Source organism: Ochotona princeps, chromosome 5 (genome assembly GCF_030435755.1).
Source record: "Ochotona princeps isolate mOchPri1 chromosome 5, mOchPri1.hap1, whole genome shotgun sequence".
NCBI classification, from domain to species: domain Eukaryota; kingdom Metazoa; phylum Chordata; class Mammalia; order Lagomorpha; family Ochotonidae; genus Ochotona; species Ochotona princeps.
Window position 1 is genome coordinate 74546295 of NC_080836.1, and position 19096 is coordinate 74565390.

General features: G+C 38.4%; 1 protein-coding gene across 2 annotated transcripts in view; it reads right to left on the reverse strand.

The window, feature by feature from the left end:
* Positions 1–19096, reverse strand: part of SATB2 (SATB homeobox 2) — a 175832-nt gene that overhangs the window by 46130 nt on the left and 110606 nt on the right. For both annotated transcript variants that reach the window (XM_004576949.2, XM_058664796.1), the window contains exons 8-9: positions 5683–5895; positions 1471–1626 (exon numbers count right to left, since the gene is read on the reverse strand). In XM_004576949.2, coding sequence (XP_004577006.1) covers positions 1471–1626; positions 5683–5895 — 369 coding nt within the window. The remainder of the gene's footprint in view (positions 1–1470; positions 1627–5682; positions 5896–19096) is intronic.

Genomic DNA, 19096 nt, shown 5'->3' on the forward strand with positions numbered 1-19096 from the left:
CCGGTTTGCAAAATCAATTGTGCAGCTTTTATACTCAGTGCACGTTTACCACATATGTCCTTTATTACACAGTGGAAAACCATTAAATGCACAGTAGTTTTGCCAAGTGGCATTATGCATTTAACAGCTTTATTCATTTAACAGCTCCAACTCTCATTATATTTTGCCATGTGGTACACGGGATTTTATGCATTTAACAGTTTAAGAAGGCTCCATGGTATTTTCTTTTCATGTATTTCATACTACGGTTGGACATCATGTCTTAGTAAACTGTATCTCACTGATTTGAGTCAGAGGAATCTGCAAAAATTACTACACAGAAATTGAAAAGAGAAACAAATATTTCAACACTCTTCAAATTTCCGATATTTTGCTCTTCTCTTTCAACAACTGAAAATAACCTAAATTAGGAAAACTACACGTTGAAATAGCTAATCCTAAAATGATATAATTAGTCCAAACATGCAACTATCCTTTGTAAATTTCATTTTTATTAAAACTCTTCTTGCTTAACTGAAATGGAGTATACCCAGTATTTCTTTATAGCACACAACTGAAGATCTGCTAGAATGATGAGCCAGTGCACCATTTACATATGTAGGGATGAAAACATTTGTCATACAAGACCACAGAGGAAATCAAGCTCAAAATCAAAGGACTCGAAGAACTGTGTTTTAGCTAACTTTTGTTCCTTCTGCCATGCATTAATTGTTCATCCCTGGATAAATAAATAACCCAGGATTCAAGAACTTTCAACAATCTGAATCAAATAGAAACCATCAACTGTTGCTGCTTTCAGAAATAAAAACAAACTGATAAATAAATTAGCATCTGTCTGCTCTTTTCCCCAGATCACTGCATTCCCACAATCTCCGTACTACGAAAAATCTTACTGGATAAGCTTTTGTTTTTCTGGTAACAGATTTTAACATGTACCCTGAACTCCCTCACATGTGTTTCCTACTGGAAAAAACAATGGTATTCTGTACATAAAAGGAACACCTGACTATCTCAGGCCGTCTCTGGGGCTATGGGAAAGTGATTATTTAGACCAAGTCAGCCATTGCCCTGGTAGGAATAAGAGGTGACGTGACTTGGCTGAAACTTGGTCTCAGGAAGGTGTTATATACATTCTAAGTTCTGTTCAAATGCCAAAAAAGAACAAGAAAAACAAAGAATTCAGAAGGAAGTACATAGCAGTATTTAGAATAAGGAGAGAAGTCATTCAAGGCTCACTCTTTTCTGAGGGAAAAAAAATATTTAAAAGAGAAAGGCTGACTTCTGGCTTAGTTTCTGTTTTAAACTCCAGTGGGAGTGAAAGCAAACCATGGAGCAAAAGGCAGAACATGACAGGTTCCCTGGGGATTATTACTGTTATTATTATTATAGGAACAGATGTATTTTTATTAGTGAGAGGAGGATAAAAGTCTGATTCCAGCCCCCGATTTTGCTCTTTTACAAACCACTCACCTGACTTTTATTTGCAGCCACTTTGGCAAACAGGGCTTGAGACACCTTGGCCCTTTTCATCTCCTGTTGGATCTCGTCATAAATGGCAGCTGTGATGTTGACGTTGGCGCCGTCCACCTTAATAGGGAGGTCTGCTGTCGGTGTCGAGGTTTTGGCCTACCAAGAGACCATGAAAATAATAATTTAAAAAGTGCTGCATTCAGCTCAGCCATCTGTGCAGAAATTATCAAAGGACTTCAGTCAGCTGATGCCAAACCGCATTAGCTACAGAGGGACACTTCCTGTCCATTATTCTAATCAGGTTAATTGTGATTGGAAATAATTGCAGGCATTCCTATAGGACACGCAGGACCCTGTCAGCCCTGCTCTTCCCCTGAAAACATCCTGGATGTTTCACAGGTAGGATGGCTACTCTGAGCATCCAACTATAAGCCATCAGCTAACTGCAAAACAAATGTGCATTACACAGCTACCTTTTTTCTTTCTAAATGTGGCACACCTTGGAGGAAGAGCCAATTCTTCCAGAAAAAAACGAGTAAATGGGTAGAGTTCTCTAAATAATAAATTATTACTCAATTTAATGCCCTCCCCTGGGTCTCTCTCATTCTTTATTAAAGCTTTATGTATGTCATTTGAGTATGTATGGTTTCCCATCATTATCATCATTATGCTACCCAGACAGTCACCTAATTTCACCTAGGAAATCAGTGGAAATGAAACAAAATTTCATTTCATAAAACTAAGCTTCAGAATGCCTTTGATGTGCCGTTTTCATTTTCTTAAACTCATATTGTGGTTTTCTGTATTCTGCTGTGCTCGTTTTAATTGAATGATTTCCCATCAGCTTCAGAGACAAATGAAGGACAAAATACAAGGTTCTGTACTTCTTGGGGTAAAGGATAACCCTAAGACATTTGCATCTACTTGGTCATGAAGACTGTTAGAGGATTCGCTTTGTTTCCTAGGATGCCTTTCTGGTCTTTGATGAGTTACACAACCTTCCTGGTCCCCTTTGCAGCAGGATTTTGGGAAAAATCAACTCCAGTTCTTGGGCTCATGAGGTCTGTCATTTGAACTGGTCTAAACTGGGATTATTTTTTCTCCTCATTCTAGAATCCCAAACTTTGGAAGCTGTCCCCAAATCACAACGTTCCCTATACAGATGCCCAGTGTGCAGAGCAGTACACAGGTCCAGAGACAGACATCAGAGTCTGCACATGGTACAGTCACCCTCAGCGGTGTACTGAGGTGGAGTCAGTGCCCTCCACTTCCATGGTAGTTCACTTTCTTAGGGCACCTGACATTTGACATTCCCCTTTGACTTCCAGGTCTCATGCAACTTTCTAGTTACTGCGAAGGAATCACTAGAATTCACGGGCTACCTCCTTGTGCCAGGAACTCCAGAAAGCATTTTATCATTTGTTCTTTCCACTTAATTCTTTTAAGAATACAATGAGTTAGACATCAGTATTTTCATTTTACAGATGGACAGCTGACAAAAATCAGGATCCTTGACTTGTTGAAAGGATACACAGCAGTCAGCAAAGGATCCCTCACCTCACCTCAAGTCCTGCAGAACCCAGAGTGGCCTGGGACCACATGCTCTCTGGCTTCTGAATGCCCAGTGAATTCTGGCTGCCCTTGTACAGTGTCCTTCTCCCTGCTTCTCTAGAACATTCCCAAAAGAGTCTGATTCTCTTTCCTTTTTCAAATTCTTTTATATTCAAATTTCTATTTAACTGAATGTTTAATAAGCACATTATTCTGCCTTTCTCAACTGTTTTTCAGTCTCACTGTCTCTCCACTTACCTAACTGGTCAGTTCTATGTAACTCTGCTGCCCAAAACAAAAATCCTTCAAGAAACACCATAAATGTTTGGGAGCCTAGGTTCTGGACTCAGAATAGTTAGATCTCAAATGCTAACTTGACCATACAGCCCTGCGCTCTGCCATAAATCATTTAACCTGTCTAAACCTCAGTTTCCTCATATGCTAATGGGAGTAACATCCTAAAATGGTGAGGATTGAATTCATGCAACATTCTCAACCTACTCAATACATAGTCAGTGCTGTTTAACAAATGGCTATTCTTATCTCTGTACTGTTGTTTTGTTATTACTTAATAAATCAAGAAATTCTGGCCAACAGAAAAATTCTAAGGAGATATAAATTTCTAAATTCTAAATTTCCTCATTTGGTTTTGAAGCTACTAGCCAAGTGTTGCATCCCACCTCTGCCAAGAGCAGCCTGTGGGGATGAAAGAAATCGCTGCCTGTAACTCAAAGACTGTGGGAAGGGCACTCCTCTAACACTTGTTCTCACAGTGAGAGTTTTCCCCATTCCAGGAAATCTTCATTATTGATATATGTCTGCAAACAACTTTGAATAAGCAAGTAGTCATGCAGTAAAGTGCCTTAAAGACTGACAAAAGCCTCCTTATCAATCTCTAACCCACAGAAAAAAGAAAAAATTTCCAGAACAGGTACAACTGCATGCCACAACTGTACCCCCAACAATACACTTAAATATTACATTTTGGATTTTTCTAAAATTACAAAGCTATAAAATTCAATAACAATTTCTCAGCTTTACCTGAGCTTTTCGAAGTGAGATGCTCCTTTAAAAAATAAGAAACAAACAAACAAACAAACAAACAAACAAAAAACCACTAGGTAGCCTTGGAAGTTGTCCTATCTCTGAAGGCTACTGGGTCTGGGAAAAGGTGTTTAACATATAATCTTGTTAGGAAGCTCTTAGAACAGAGTTTGAAACGAAACACACACACCTGTGCTATTTCCTCACAAGCAGTAGTGACTGAGAAGGGCTTCCTGGGTAAAAGGCCATGAAACATGGCTGGACTTTCCTTTAGTGGTTTTAATAGGCTACAAAAACTTACAAAAATACTGTTGAATTTACTAGAAGTAAATATTAATGCAACTTAACAACTCACCCTACTTACTAAGTCAATATGTATACCCCCAATTTTTTAAAATAATAAATAAAAATACTTGGTTACACTTGTCCAAAATAAGCAATCCAAAGACTTACTTTGGTTTAATAGTAACTAAAACTCGTAATTTATTAAAGTCTAAAGTGTAAGTAACAGAATTTGGCAGTGCATAGTAGAAAGTGATCTTCAATTAAAAAATCTATTGCAGAGTGCAAAAATATAAAAAGAGTCAAAATGTGTGAAAAATGAATGCACTTGATAAAGCTCAAATATTTCTACTAAAATAAAATTCTAATCCATGCATAAGTTCTTTGGAATTTATCAGAAAACAAACTCATAAAATCAAAACCATGGTATCTAAGCAATACAATCTCTGGGGCTGAGGCACCCAACTCACAGTTTGGTACAAATATGTACCTGTTAAATGCCGGTTTTGAGGACTATCACTCAGATGGAACTTGAAAATTCCCAGCCACACTCAGTGGAATGGTATAACTCCATGGAGTAGAAAGGGTAAGGGGAAACAGAGTAAACTAGAAATCAAAGACCTTAGGGCTGAATCCAAAAGGACTCCTGACTGCCTTGAGACCTTGAGCCTTCAGTTAGGAGCTTGTACACACACTGCACAGCTAGGACCACACATCTGTAGGAGGGCTTAGGAGTAGAAATCTGTTCAAGTGTGGAGAGAGGAGAAATGGATGGCCCAGAATCAACCAAGGAGGAAAAATAACATAGGCTTATCTTCCCACTATCATTTTTGGAGGGTTCACTCCAATTGCTCTGGTCTAGCCATTGTAATTTCTTACTTAGAATGTACCCAGGGCTTCACCTGTTTTGTCCTTTTTGAATCGCACTACAGGGAGTTTGAATCCCCTGCCTACAAACACCCATCCAAATAAACATACAATTCTAGGAAAAGTACTATGCTTCCTATGCAAATACAGCTTCCACACAAATCCCTAGCCCCTTCTTTGATGACTAAGGAATTGTATGCAGACATTTCTAAAAACACCCACCACACACTGGTTACTACTTACCTACTACTCATCGTGTATGGCAAAGAATGCGATTTCCTTAAAGAGTACACCATCTAGTACAACACTATGCTCTTATCTTGTTAGCATTCTACATCCTTTGACTAACATACTCAGCGGATCAGAAACCTTTGAATTCTGTCTCTTAGTTCCGGGTAAAACATAGTATTAGTGAAGGAAGAAATTAACAAGGTAAAAAGTAAAACATCAGAGGAACAAATATCTCACCTGAGGGGTTCGGGAAGAGCTGGGACTGCTAGAGGCTGAGGAGACCATGCTCACATTGGGGTTCATGCTCCGCTCTCTTTCATCCTGGTATATGCGATCTCGTTCCACTTCTGGCAGATTGAGGAAATTCTGCATGGCCCTCAGGTTTACTAAAAGAGACTGAGAGGCTGTCCGAGGGTCTTCTTCCTTACGCAGAATCTCAGACAACAATCCCTAATGAGATGGGAAGAAAAAACAGGCCCAGTCATATCTGCAGGGCTGTGTGAATGGTTTCTGTCTTCTGCCCCTCCCCCTATGGTTATGTGGTACAACCATGTGGCTGTGATGCCAAGGACCCCAGTCTAATGCCCTAGGTTCTCCAGCAGAAAGTCTGTGTTGCAATGTACCTGCCTTCTGGGGCCTGAACCTGTTTAAGAGCGGTTCTGTTCTGACACCGTATCATCACTGTTAACAGGCATGGCTGTGCTGAGATGCCAGTGAGCAAGGTAGGCGCTAGGGAGGAATTGTGAAACTGCAATTAGCACCAGGTGCCTCCTACAAGTATTTCAGGAACTGTTAGAACTCTCTCTGCTTGAAACTGGGAGCACTTGGCAGTCCTGTTCAGCTTCACAAATCTGCCAAGTTTGGTAAATTTAGTTCCGACATTTAAACAGCATGGGAGATTTACATCGATTTAAAAAAAAAAAAAAGATTGGCTGAATTTCTGTGTGACCGGCCACTCTTTTCAATATAGATATTTCTTATGGAGAGAGGAGACAGAAAGATGGGGGAGGGGGAAGACACAAAGAAAAAGAAATGGCAATAACTTGAATTACCCTCTGATAATTTCCCATGCTACATGTAAAATGATTACCATTGCATATATACTAAAAATTACCCAAACCTGTTCATGAAGGCCATCAAGGGCCAAGCTGCAGCCTGCCAATAAACATGACAACGAAGGCACATCAGTGAGGGGCCAGAGCACAAGGTAACTAAAGTGTAGATTGGATGCTGTTATAAGCTTAGACATTTTCCCAATGTGTGACTCAGCCAAGCGGAAAGCTTTAAATAGGAAATTAGTATGTTTACTATGTGTTCTGATGACACAGAATTCACAAAGAAAAAGAAAATGCTAGCCTAGGGAAACACTAGTACAGACACAAGAAGAGGGCTGGGTGTCTAAGTCACAACATTGAAGCATTTTGGACAGATGGGTATCCAATTCCAGTGTGCACACTTGTTGGATTATTGTATAAGGCAGCACCTTATATTGTAGTTAATATCCTTTCTTGGGGCAGGAAGAAAATCAAGGTTTAGGATTATTCCCTGGGCAGAGCTGAGATACTAATTCTGTGTATTTGAACAGATGGGGGTGACACAAAATCATGAGAAGTTACGTACATGAACTGTAATATATGGTACAAATGACAAAGATGTTTTCATGAGGGTGGAAATTAAAACACTACCCAATTCCCAATATGTATCTCACATATGAAAAGGTATTGAAAATCAGAATATATCATCTCGGGTTTGTCAGAAATTTTCAGGGTAGGTTAGGCAATGTTTTATAAAATAAACAAACAAAAAGTATTGCATTACAACATCATGGAGCCAAAGTCATTTACCAGAATATGCATAAAACAACCACCGGCACTCCAAAGAAATAATTACCACTCAAAACATCCCACAAGATGATTGACTGTAGGGAGCCCACAAGCAGTGTGCATCCGACAGTTCTGTAATTTATGGGTGTCTTAATACTTTGGTTAGAGAAATCCTAAGTAATATTTGGTAGAAGTGTAAAACTAGAGATGGCATTGTAGCGTAGCACACTAAGTCATTGCCTGAAACACCAGGACTCCTCATGAGCCTGACTGCTTAACTTCCCAACCATCCAATTCTCAGTTAATGTGTCCAAGAAGGCAGTGGAGGATGGCCCAAGGGCTCAAATCAAACTCTGGGCTCCTGGTTCAGCCTTGGCCTTGGCCATCACAGCCATTTGAGGAATAAACCAGTGGATGGAAGATTTCTCTTGCTGTCACTCTCATTCTGACTTTTCCTCCCTCCCTATCACTCTCTCAGTAACTTTACCTTTAAAATAAAATTAACATTTGTTAAAAAAATAAATGCATATATAAGCACTACTAAGGAGCCAAGCGTATGTGCATGTATACATATGTACATGAAGAAAAGGGCAAGGCAGGATGTGTTTGTGAAAATATCCTACTGGTAAAGTGATTTGAGGAAATTCCAGGTTTCTTGCCATGCTTTTAACAACTGATAAACTCATCTTCTAGAAAACATTATACACTATAGGTACTGGTTTTCTTCCTCAAATTTAAAAAGTCAGTTCTGCTTTGAGTTATAATACCTTCCATTAGCACTAAGCAAGTGGATTTGTTTTGAAAATCTAAAAATATATAAATTAATAAATAAAACAGTAACAGGGAAATGGATTTAAACCACTACCAATTTTCAATACCAGCAAGACACTGAAATTTTATGAGCTCTCTTTAATGATTAAATTTGTATATTAAGAATGAGTTAGTCTTCTCATCCTCTTTGCTCTCCACTCATTAACAGCATTGATATTTTAGTAAATCTCAAATGACTGAAAATTGAGGCAGCTGAGATCAACATGGATATATTCTTTGTGATAGCTCTTATGACTGCACTCGAGATAGCTCAAACTCAAATTTGAAAGTCTGTAACTTACTCTTCCTTCAGGAAATTATTTTTACAAGCTACAGGATACATTACAGCAAAGCTCTTCATACAAAATTGTGACATACCAACAAATATGATTGCTATAAATTCTAAAATTCTATTTGTTCATTCCTAATCAATAAACTAGGCCATTCAAAAGTATTTTAATTTGTTTCTTGTTTGGGTTTTCTTTTTTCCCACCTTGAAATGGTGTGGCTCTGGCCTCTACATTTTTTAACACATTGGACTGTACCTGGAAATTCACACATCCTCCTAAGGAAAGTGAAGCCAAAGCTTACCATAACCTTTTCTGAAGTACAAGAGACACACCATTTGTGTTTTAAGGGGCTAATGAAATATACTGCTGCTTCTGTTTCACCTGCCAACTGGCACACAAAGTCTCAGACAGACAAGATGGCCAGGGCAACCGCACAATTGCACCCCCAGAGAACTAGCGCACTGCTTCACATTACTTAAAATCCCTTCTACATAGCTGAAGGTCCCTTGTAGAATCTTATTACTCCATTTTCAGTAACAAGTGGCTATTAATAGGTGCCAGAAATGAAATTTCAGTTGTCTTGTTGAGCCTTTGTTTTGGTCATTTATTAACTTTTTAAATATCCCAGTTTCAAAATACTTAAAAGTCTAAATTCTGCACGCTCACATATACAAAGTGAGTTTATTTAGTGAGCTGCAAGCCATCAGTGGGAAGAAAACCTACAGAAAAATCCTATAAATACCACAAATCATTCTATCTAATTAGCAAGATAAGTAAATATTTGTCACGTTGAAATTGTCTTGAAGAGAACATAAATTAATAATTTATCTCACATAAATATTTCTAAAGCCCTTGTCACTGTGTCATCTGGCATTTTAATTATCAACCAGCCACCCAGGAAGTGTCACTTGGACATTCCCACTATGCAGCCTGAGATACAGAAAATGTGGCATGGCACCTGGGCACCAGCAGAAAGCAAAAAAAAACACGTACCTTTATGAAACAAAAAGGTCATGAGTGTATTGACAACGTGCACATGGAAAGCTTAATAAATTAACTAGGATATTGCTCATTAAACTTTCATATTAGTAATCATATTAAAACACATTTCAAGTATTGAGTAAAGTGGTCGGTACTTTCCTCATGGTAAGCAACAGAGCCTTCTCCAGCAACACATGAAAGCCATTTCCTCCACGGTGTTAGCTAAGGTTATGTAAGATGAGGAAACACGTTGGTTGAAAAGGAGAATAACTGACCATTTGCACAAGGTGGAGCAAAGTCCTCCCAAATAGTCTCCAAATTGCAAATCAGTGGAACAAGTAGGGAGTCAGGCAGTGAGAACCTCAATTTGATTTTATCTCCATTCTCTTAATGGAGAATTTTGCAAGCATCATGTAATTTCCAGCAAAGAATATATGACTTCGACAGAAAATCATTCAAAGCAAAATAATTCAAAGTGTAAAATAGGAAATAATATAACACCCTCTAGTTTGGCTTGTTAATTTGATTGCAGGCTATCTCCACAAAAAACAGAGTCTGGGCTGATCTTTAAAATGAGAAACTGATATCCGTATTTTGTTCTAGTATTTTTCAACAATACCTCTTTGCAGCAAATCACATGACCTCATAGTTTCTTAATCTGTGTTTTCTGTTGATGAACATTTGATTTTCATACTTCTTCAAAACTTTGTATTTTTTCTGAAGTTTGGGAAGCATTACCACAGCTGGCTGTGTCAGAGTCACTTCCAGGTAACTACCACCTCTGACGGCTCTTTCATTCTGGAATACGGCAGGCAGGAACACTCTCAGGCAGACCAGGTTTTATAAGCATTAAGCTTGAGCCCCTGAGAGTCACCCAGTGCAGTGTAACACTAACAGCTCCTAATTATCAATCAGATTTTATCAGATACCTTTTCTTCATGAATCTGAGACCTCTGGAAACTCCCTGAGATTAGAATATATCCCCTCAAAAAAGTATCGAGGTGAGCACCTAAGTGGTCACCCAGGAAACTTCAAATTCCACATTCCTCATCTCAAAGACAAACATGTCTGTTAATTCATTATTACTTAAGACTTGGTACAAAGTTCATGGAATGACAAAAAAAAAAGGTTAATAAAGGATAAATTCTCCTCCCTGGGGACGTATTACATGACGGGACAAAGAAGGTTAGTAGTACAATGTAAAAGATGACCAGCGTCACAAATGCAAGTTAGAACTCGTGCCATCTTGATTCAGTGGAGGGAGAAAACACTCCCACCTGCAGAGCTCAAGCAAAACATTTTTGGAAAAGGTGAGACTTAGCTGGGATTTTACACCCAAGTATAGGCAGTGTGTGGACATAACACCAGTGAAAAAGAGGGGATAAATTGGGCACAACTGAAGAAAAAGAGACAGCATGCCTGCTTCAGAATCTAAAGAAGAGTTTCTGTTTCTTTAAAAGTTAAAAAAAAAAAAAAGGTGGAGGAGGAAAAAACACTGCTAAAGTGACAGAAGACATTTGAAGTGAAAATAATATAGCCCACATTAATACAATTCTGAACTACTGGAGTATACACAATCTAACAGCAAACATTACCCCCCAAAATGAAGTGATATTAGATAATCTGTTCAGCCTTTTTGTCACCTGCAACAAATTAGGCTTTCAATATGCAAAACATCTTCCTTCCAGAAAAACAAATGATCATGATTCCATTTAATTGTAATTTAATGAGGCATAATTTATTTTTTAAAGTGATATACACCAGGTGTGTACTGGGGAAAGTGGCACAGCCAAACCCTAGTGCTTTGCTTTGGAAAAAGCCTCAAACTAGCTGGAGACGGCTTCCATTTGTGTAAATGATGTTGCAGTTTGTGGCAGTTGGAGTGGAAGGCAGAAAAGGTAACTTGCAATGTTACTTACTCATTACAACATACACCTTCCCAGTCACTCAATCCAAAAACTAATCATTTATTATACAAGGCCAATTGTACAAAAGTGTTGGGTTTCAACATAAACAATTATAGATATTAGAAAGTTATATAAACCCCAAAGACTTTTCTATGCTAAAACTAAAACCATATATTTAGAACTTCTTTAGAAACATTTCGACTATTCTAGAGAAAATGACCTAGCCCCATCAGGTATCTTAATTATTAATTCTGATATGTGTGAATAAGTCATATATGGTATGTAATGACAATCCAATTCAGAAATCAAGGTATGCTTCTTTAAAGCTGTATGATTAAAAATGTATTACATAATGAACATGAACATATATTTTACTTTATCACTGCATATTACTGCAAAAAAATCCAGTGTTATTAGCCAATTAGCAAAGTTAGAAATCATACAGAATACCCTTTGACAGATAGAATAAAAAGGTCAGAAGCAGAAGGGGCTTTGACACTCAACTGGGCTAACCTCCATTCTTTACCAAGGGATATGACCTGCCTATCACCTAGCTCCTGGCAACCACAAAAAAGAAGGGAAGACAAGCCAGGTTCCCTCAAAAGATACTCCTCATCCCACATGCTTTCACACTCTTCCTATGACCTGTTCATTTTTATTTCCACACACTTCTGGAATGTCTGTCACGTAACATAACAGAAAAAAAAATTCTTCATCCAGTCACACAAAATAAACTCCTCTGTTTCAGTAGTCAATTCAGAGGTAGTTCAAGCAGTGAAATCGGTGAGAGGAAGGCTATACCAGGTCCTGGTGGCCACCCACCTGAAAGCTGACCCAACAAAACCAGTTCTCTCCTAACGCCCATCTCATTTCTTTCTAGGTGTTCCTAAGGGAGACTTTCCCACTCTGTTCACGAATATAAACAGATTTTCCCTATCCCCATATTCATAATCTACTGCTCCCTACAAATATGACTGCTCACATTCATTTGTGTAAAGCTTCAAATACTCACCCCATCCCCCACCCCCCAGAGCACTGCTTAGCCACAAAGGCAGAGTACCCAGTCTGATTTGAATAAAAGGTATATAGGGCACAACAATGACAATTTGATTTTTATTATTAAAAATGATGTGTTAAATCCTCAAAGAAAATGTCGTTATTGCATTAGTTTAATAAAACCCCTCTTTTATTACAATATTTCTTTATTAGCAAAGACAGCCTATGCGTGTGGCATTTTTCTAAGATGGGGTGGGTAGAATTGAGTATCTAAAGGGAATTGAGGCACTGTGCAAATATAAATGCGTATGCTACTGCAGAGTCTTCAAAGCACTCAAAGACTAAATATACGTAAGTTTACATACTACATCTGCAAACATCTTCTCCCTCCTTTGAACAGAAAAGGCATTAGTTCTATTTCACATTTATAGCATTTATCATCTTTTTTATTATGTTACTATAAACACCTATTTTCTTACATCATAAAATGCTAAATCCTGAGGATCAAAAAACATAATGCTTGTTGCCCAGTGGTTAGTTAGTGACAATACATGAACATGGGCCCCTAAAGCAGCCTTAATGCCTATTTTTCACATTTCTAAGTAGGGGAGTTCTTTTTGAAAAAAAACTTTTTTTATTTATTTGAAATGTAAAGTTATAGATAAAGAGAGAGAGAGAGAGAGAACCTTGCATCTACTGAGTTATTCGGCAAATGGCTACAACACTTGCGCAGCTGGGTCAGGTCAAAGCCATGAGCCAGGAGCTTCCTTTGGTCTTCCATCTGGGTGCAGGGTGCTTGAGCCATTCTCTGCTGCTTTCCTAGGCACACTAACAGAAAGCTACATCAGAAGTGGAGCAGCAGATTCTCAAACTAGTGCCCAGGTTGGATGCTTGAGTCCCAGATGACGGCTTTAGCCATTATTGCCATAATGCCGGCCCAGGGAGCCAAATTCTACTCGAGAAAACAAAGTAACTAGATCTGAACTTTGAGCCATGAAAACTCCACTTTAGAACAAATATTTCATATACCTAAATCTGTAATTTATTAAATGAAACACTTGTCTCAGAAGCTTTTCTTTCCAGGGCATAGACTAAAACTTCACTTAGGCCACTTGACAGAGAAAACAGTAAGCACCTAACACAAAGTGAATGGGCACAAGAGAATATTCTTGAAGCAAAAACAGTCTGCTCTCCGATGGTAGGTGCAATGAGGTAAACAGTTCCACTTCATCTTTTTTTTTTTTCCCTTGTTTTCCTCCTTGTCTTTAGAAAGTCTTAGATACTAAAAGGGGGAGGAGGTGGGAGGGTATGCACAATCCAAGTTGAATTTTTCTAAACACATTACTAGCACAAAGTGAAAGCAAACAGAGAACTGAACAGGTTCCCTTTGGAAACATTTCACCAGTGGTGTTCTCAGCTCTGGGCATATTCATGGTTTCTACTCACACCTCAAGTACCTGGCACTACGACTATGACTATTTCATTCACAAAGTTCTGGGCCCTGGATATTCCTAGTTTCCATAAGTGTTCTGTGAAACAACTGTTGGCAACCCGCCCAAGAAATTTACTAGCTTTGGCTACTTTGTCAAAACATTGGCAAAAGTTGTATTTTCCTAAAACAAAACAAAATAAGAAATACGTTTGTTTGATATTTATATCTCAAATGTATCAGAAGCCTTCAGTTGTAAGTAAAGTAGAGTATTAAGACATGAGTTGACTCTGTCCTGACAGTTATAAAATGCTCTTTCCTGCTGGAAGATTTCTGTATTCACTTAAGTCACCTCCAGGGTCAAAGAATCTTTTTCCTACATGGCATAAGGGAGACATCACAGGATTTATTATACCACAATTGAATTACTGGTTTGAAAGTCTGTTTATGACTTAAAGAAGGGATTGTGTCTTTCATCTTCCACTCTAAGGTGGAAAAAATGACGATAAAGTAGTTAGAAGCATGAGCTCTGAAATCAGAACTCAAAATTGAGCTCTTACTGGACAAAGATCAGTTAATCTCCTTATGGTACACTCTCCTCATCTGCACAATTCAGACAAGCCCACATCATTCAGAGGGCTTCCTAAAGAGCTTGTGACAGTGTCTGATACTGAACTCAGGAAATGTTAGATTTCTTGTGATAACTGTCATAGTCTCTGAGGACAAGAACTCTGTGTGTGTTCAAGTGCTTGGGTCTCTGCCTCCAAAGGAGAAGCCCTGGTTTCAGTTCGTGGTTCCCGGACCGACCCAGTCCTGGCTATTGCAGGCATTTGGGGAGTCATCCAATGGGTGGAACCTCTCTCGTTCTCTCTCTCTTTCTGCATTTCAATTAAATAATGGTAAACTCCAAAAACAATACTTCAAAAAATAAAAGCAGACTGAATGAATATGTAATACACCAAAATAAAATTCTTATTTTAAATCTGATACTTCAAGGAGAAATAAAATATTAATTCATTTTTATTGGAAAAAGCAAACTCACAGAGTGAGAAGGAGAGACAGAGAGATCTTCCATTCATTAATTCACTCCCCAAATGGCTACACTAGCTGGAGGTAGACTGGTCTGAAGCTGGGAGCCAGGAGCTTCCCCTAGATCTTGCGCATGTATTCAGTTCCCAAGGACTTGGACCAGTTTCTGCTGCTTTCCCATACCACAAGCGGCGAACTCCACTGGAAGTGAGGCAGTCAGGGCTCAAACCAGTAAACACACCAGATGCTGACATCACTGTGCCATGGTGCCAGCACAAACTTTAAGTATTAAAGCACTTAAATTATGTATTTCTAAATGCCTTCTCATACCCAAAGCGGAGGTATAAATAACAACTTTTAGCAGATAGGACAATCAAAATGTTTGGGTTACAGGTGAATACACGCAAATTGAATAAATTACATTCAGTGAGATAACCATCTGAATATTATACATGATATTTATCTTATACCTTATTCTAAGAAAATTCTGCAATTATTTAAAAGAAGCCTTAATCTGTAGCTTTGTTTAAATACAGGTTATAATTATTAGTGAATCAAAAATTCAGATCTCAATTAACTTTTGTAAAATTATTTGGCATTAAGAGGTTGGGAGGTACTAGAGTGGTTTAGGTATGCTGTAAGAATTCGTCCACAATGATTTTTTTTTTCTTTCTTTCATGAAGGCTTCAAGTTAGAAGCTCTCAGAGAGGCAGAAACAGGATAGAGCTACAGACAGACACACACGTACATGTGCACATGCATGGCTGCGTCATTTAAGCTAAAATGCATTTGCTATAAGTACTGCAGTCACAGAAGTCTAATAATAAACACTAGACTAGACTGACCATTTTACATATAAAACATGTCTGTAGAATGAAAAACAACTAGCAATTGCCTATTAATTTCAAGTTTATATGCTTAAAATTTTCTTGAAAAATTTCTAGCTTGTAAATTTAATTATTTAAACAAATACGTACTTAAATCCAAATAAGATGATTACCATTCCCAAGAATGGAGAACCTTTCCTCTCCTAAAGGCCATTTAGATATTTCTAATATAATTCATGGGCCATATATAAGTACTAACTTAAAAATTAACCTGCCATACATAGACTTATTGATAATTGAGTTCCATTTGAGGTTGTCTTGGAAGAGCCAGACCAAAGATTTTGTAGGTCCTATGTACTCAAAAGCAAGATGTTCCATACTGCTAAAACCACTGAATGCAAGAAACACTATATACGCTTTTTATTACTTTAAATAAGCAAAAGTGAAAAACAAATAAATGGTGGGATGCGTTAGTGTTGCCTTTATTTTTCTTATGTGTTTATGTAAGGGACAAAGAGCAAAGGCAGAGAAAGAGAGAATACTCTCACATTCAGATTCATTCAACCAATCCAACAATCCCAGGCTGGGCTTAGAACAAAGCCAGCAACTGGGAACCCAAGACAGTTTGCACGAGCCATCACCAGTGCCTCCCTGACCAGCCTTAGCAGGAAGCTAGAGACAAGAGCTGAAGCCAGGTATCAAACTCAGGGACTTCGAAAGGGGAACTCAGACATTCTGACTCAAGTCTTCATTGCTAGGTAAACTGCAAGATTCTCTTGTCATTCTTTTATGAAATTTATACTTTCGTTATAAAATATCACCAGGGTTTGGGGTGACAACCATAAATTTCCACAGACAATTACAAGTTACTACAATGACATATTAGCCCATTACAAAAGAAAACCTTTATTGAGGCTAAAGAACTCTTTTATGAGTGAAATGAGTGGATTGGGTCTGGGCGCTGTAGTCTACCAGCTAAAGATCTTGCCTTGAACACCCTGGGATCCCATATGGGCGCTGGTTCTAATCCCGGCAGCTCCACTTCCCATCCAGCTCCCTGCTTGTGGCCTGGGAAAGCAGTTGAGGACTGCCCAAAGCCTTGGGACCCTGCACCCACATGGCAGACCCGGAAGAGGCTCCTGACTCCAGATCAGCTCAGCTTCAGCCATTGCGGCCACCTGGGGAGTGAACCAGCATATGGAAGATCTTCCTCTCTGTCTCTCCTTCTGTCTGTAAATGTGCTTTTCCAACAGAAATAAAGTAAATCTTTTTTTAAAAAAGAAGAAAAAAATCAGTGGGATTGTTTGTTATTAAAAAAGAGTGAAACTGCTTCTAAAATCATCACAAACCTCAGGCCACAAACTAGTGTCTTCTCTTAGTACAAAAAAGAAAAATTTGATTTTTCTGATGAGTCCAAAAGCTAATTTTTAAAATGTATTTATTTCAAACTCGGCATTACAGAGAGAAGCAGATGGCAGGAGCTGGCGTTGGGTGGGGGTAGGGCAGGACCTTCTGTCTACTGGTTTACTCCCCAGCTGGGTGCCTCAATTAGGCTTGGGCTGGGCCAAAATCAGCAGCCAAGAGTGTGGGTAGCCAGGTCTCAAAAACTTGGGTCATCTCCCCCTGCTGTCCAGGCCATTAGCCGGGAACTGGGTTGGAAGTGGAACAACCAAGCTATGAACCCACACCCATCTGGGATGTTGGCATTGTAGGCCATGACTTTACTCACTACAGCACAATGCCACTGTCCTAGTCCCCCACTGGTAACTCATTGTGAAGGACTCTGCACACTAACCATAGATCAAAGAAAGAGAGAGAGAGGATGACATTAAGTCTGTTTTCTTGGATTCTTTGATATGTTTTATGAAGAAGGGGGAAAAATACTCTTCCCACTCTCATACATGCAGGTTACTTTTTTAGAAATGAGAGAAAAAATTGTATATATTGAACAGGTATAGAATCAACATTCTTTTGTGCTCAATGCTGAGCACAAAGCCAGTACCGCTGCTAAATCAGTTTATATTAGCCCCTGAATGTAACCAATGCATGTTTTTCAGCTGAGGTTGCCCCAAAGATACTACCTAACTAGACAGTCTCCATCGGTGCAGGAGCTGAAATGAGACTGGTACCTGTAGGACCACTCTCAAGCCACCGAATAACTCAGAGAAGCTGCTATCTTGGGAGATATTAATATTATTATAATCTTTAAATCTATGAATTCAAGTCAGTGATTCTAAAATGAAAGACTGTTTAGTTTATGAAGCAAGCAGGACCATCTCTTCGCACTTTATTAATTTTATGTTCTGAAATCAAAAGAGGATATATTATTTACTTCCAAACTCAATAACATGCTCATGCCTGATCTGCAGCATTTCATATTTACAGCCCATCTTTCAGTGGATGGACTTCCTTTTTCTCACAGGTTTCCTTGTCATTTTATAACCAGTTCACTGAACCATGGAGCCAAGATCCCTGGATTCCCATTGTGTTCTATTACCCTAAGACTTGCACAACGTGTGTATCTTTACTGGATGCTAAGAAATAATGATGACTAACAACAGATGTCGGCTGACAAAGAACTGTGAATATCTTGGAGGTCAAGCTTCCAACAAACATAAACTCTATGTGTAATTAAATTGTGCCTATCTTTAACGAACAAAATACATAAACAAGGCAGTTTCTTCTCCCCTCAAAAACTGACTTGTAACACACGACAGCTCAGACTCCCAAATATTTTTGGTTGCCAAGATTTTCTTTCTGTTGCTACATATCTTTTCCTGTCCATGCCATGTCAAAATACAACATATAGAAAGTTCTTAGATATTTCAACCTTAATAATCTGGGGCATGCATATACTATAAACATTATGTCAATAAAGCTAAAAGCAAAATCCATGTCATTTCACACAGACATTTACATTTCTAGCAGCTGACCTTACTGCCAACTTTCCTGATACATCATTCAATCTAATTTTCCAATCCGTTGAAAACATTCTCCAGTTGCTGAGTGACTTCATAAATTGTATTTATGACCCTTGTCTTAAGTTTCCTTAAATGATGTGGCTTTGATGAGTAAACTGCAGTTTTGTGTTTGTGCATGTGGGTATGTGCAAAGTCTCATATAAAAAATAAAAAAGAGTTGAATGAGGACAGGCCAACCAAATTAGTTCCGAAGAGATTTTTAAAATCATGTTCTCTGTCAGGTAAGACCAGGATACACATTTTTCTCAAGCAAGGCCTTTGTATAGAAAAAAAAAAAAGTAGTTCCAAAACTCTGTGACTTATTCAATGAACAGAAGTAGCAGCAAGGTAGCAAATTAGAGACCCACGTTTACAAAAGAAAACAAATTTTGAAAACCACATTTGAGATTCTAATGAAAACATGTTTCTTCAAATTGGCTTGGCAGAATTCCCTGAGACACAAAATTAATCTGAACTTTGAGTTATGGCATGGTCTTCCATAAGAAAAAATAATCATAGTATGACATAATGAATGTGGCAGAAGTCTCATTTTCAAAAGACAGATTTTTATTGCTGAATCCCTGAGTGGAGATGTTCCC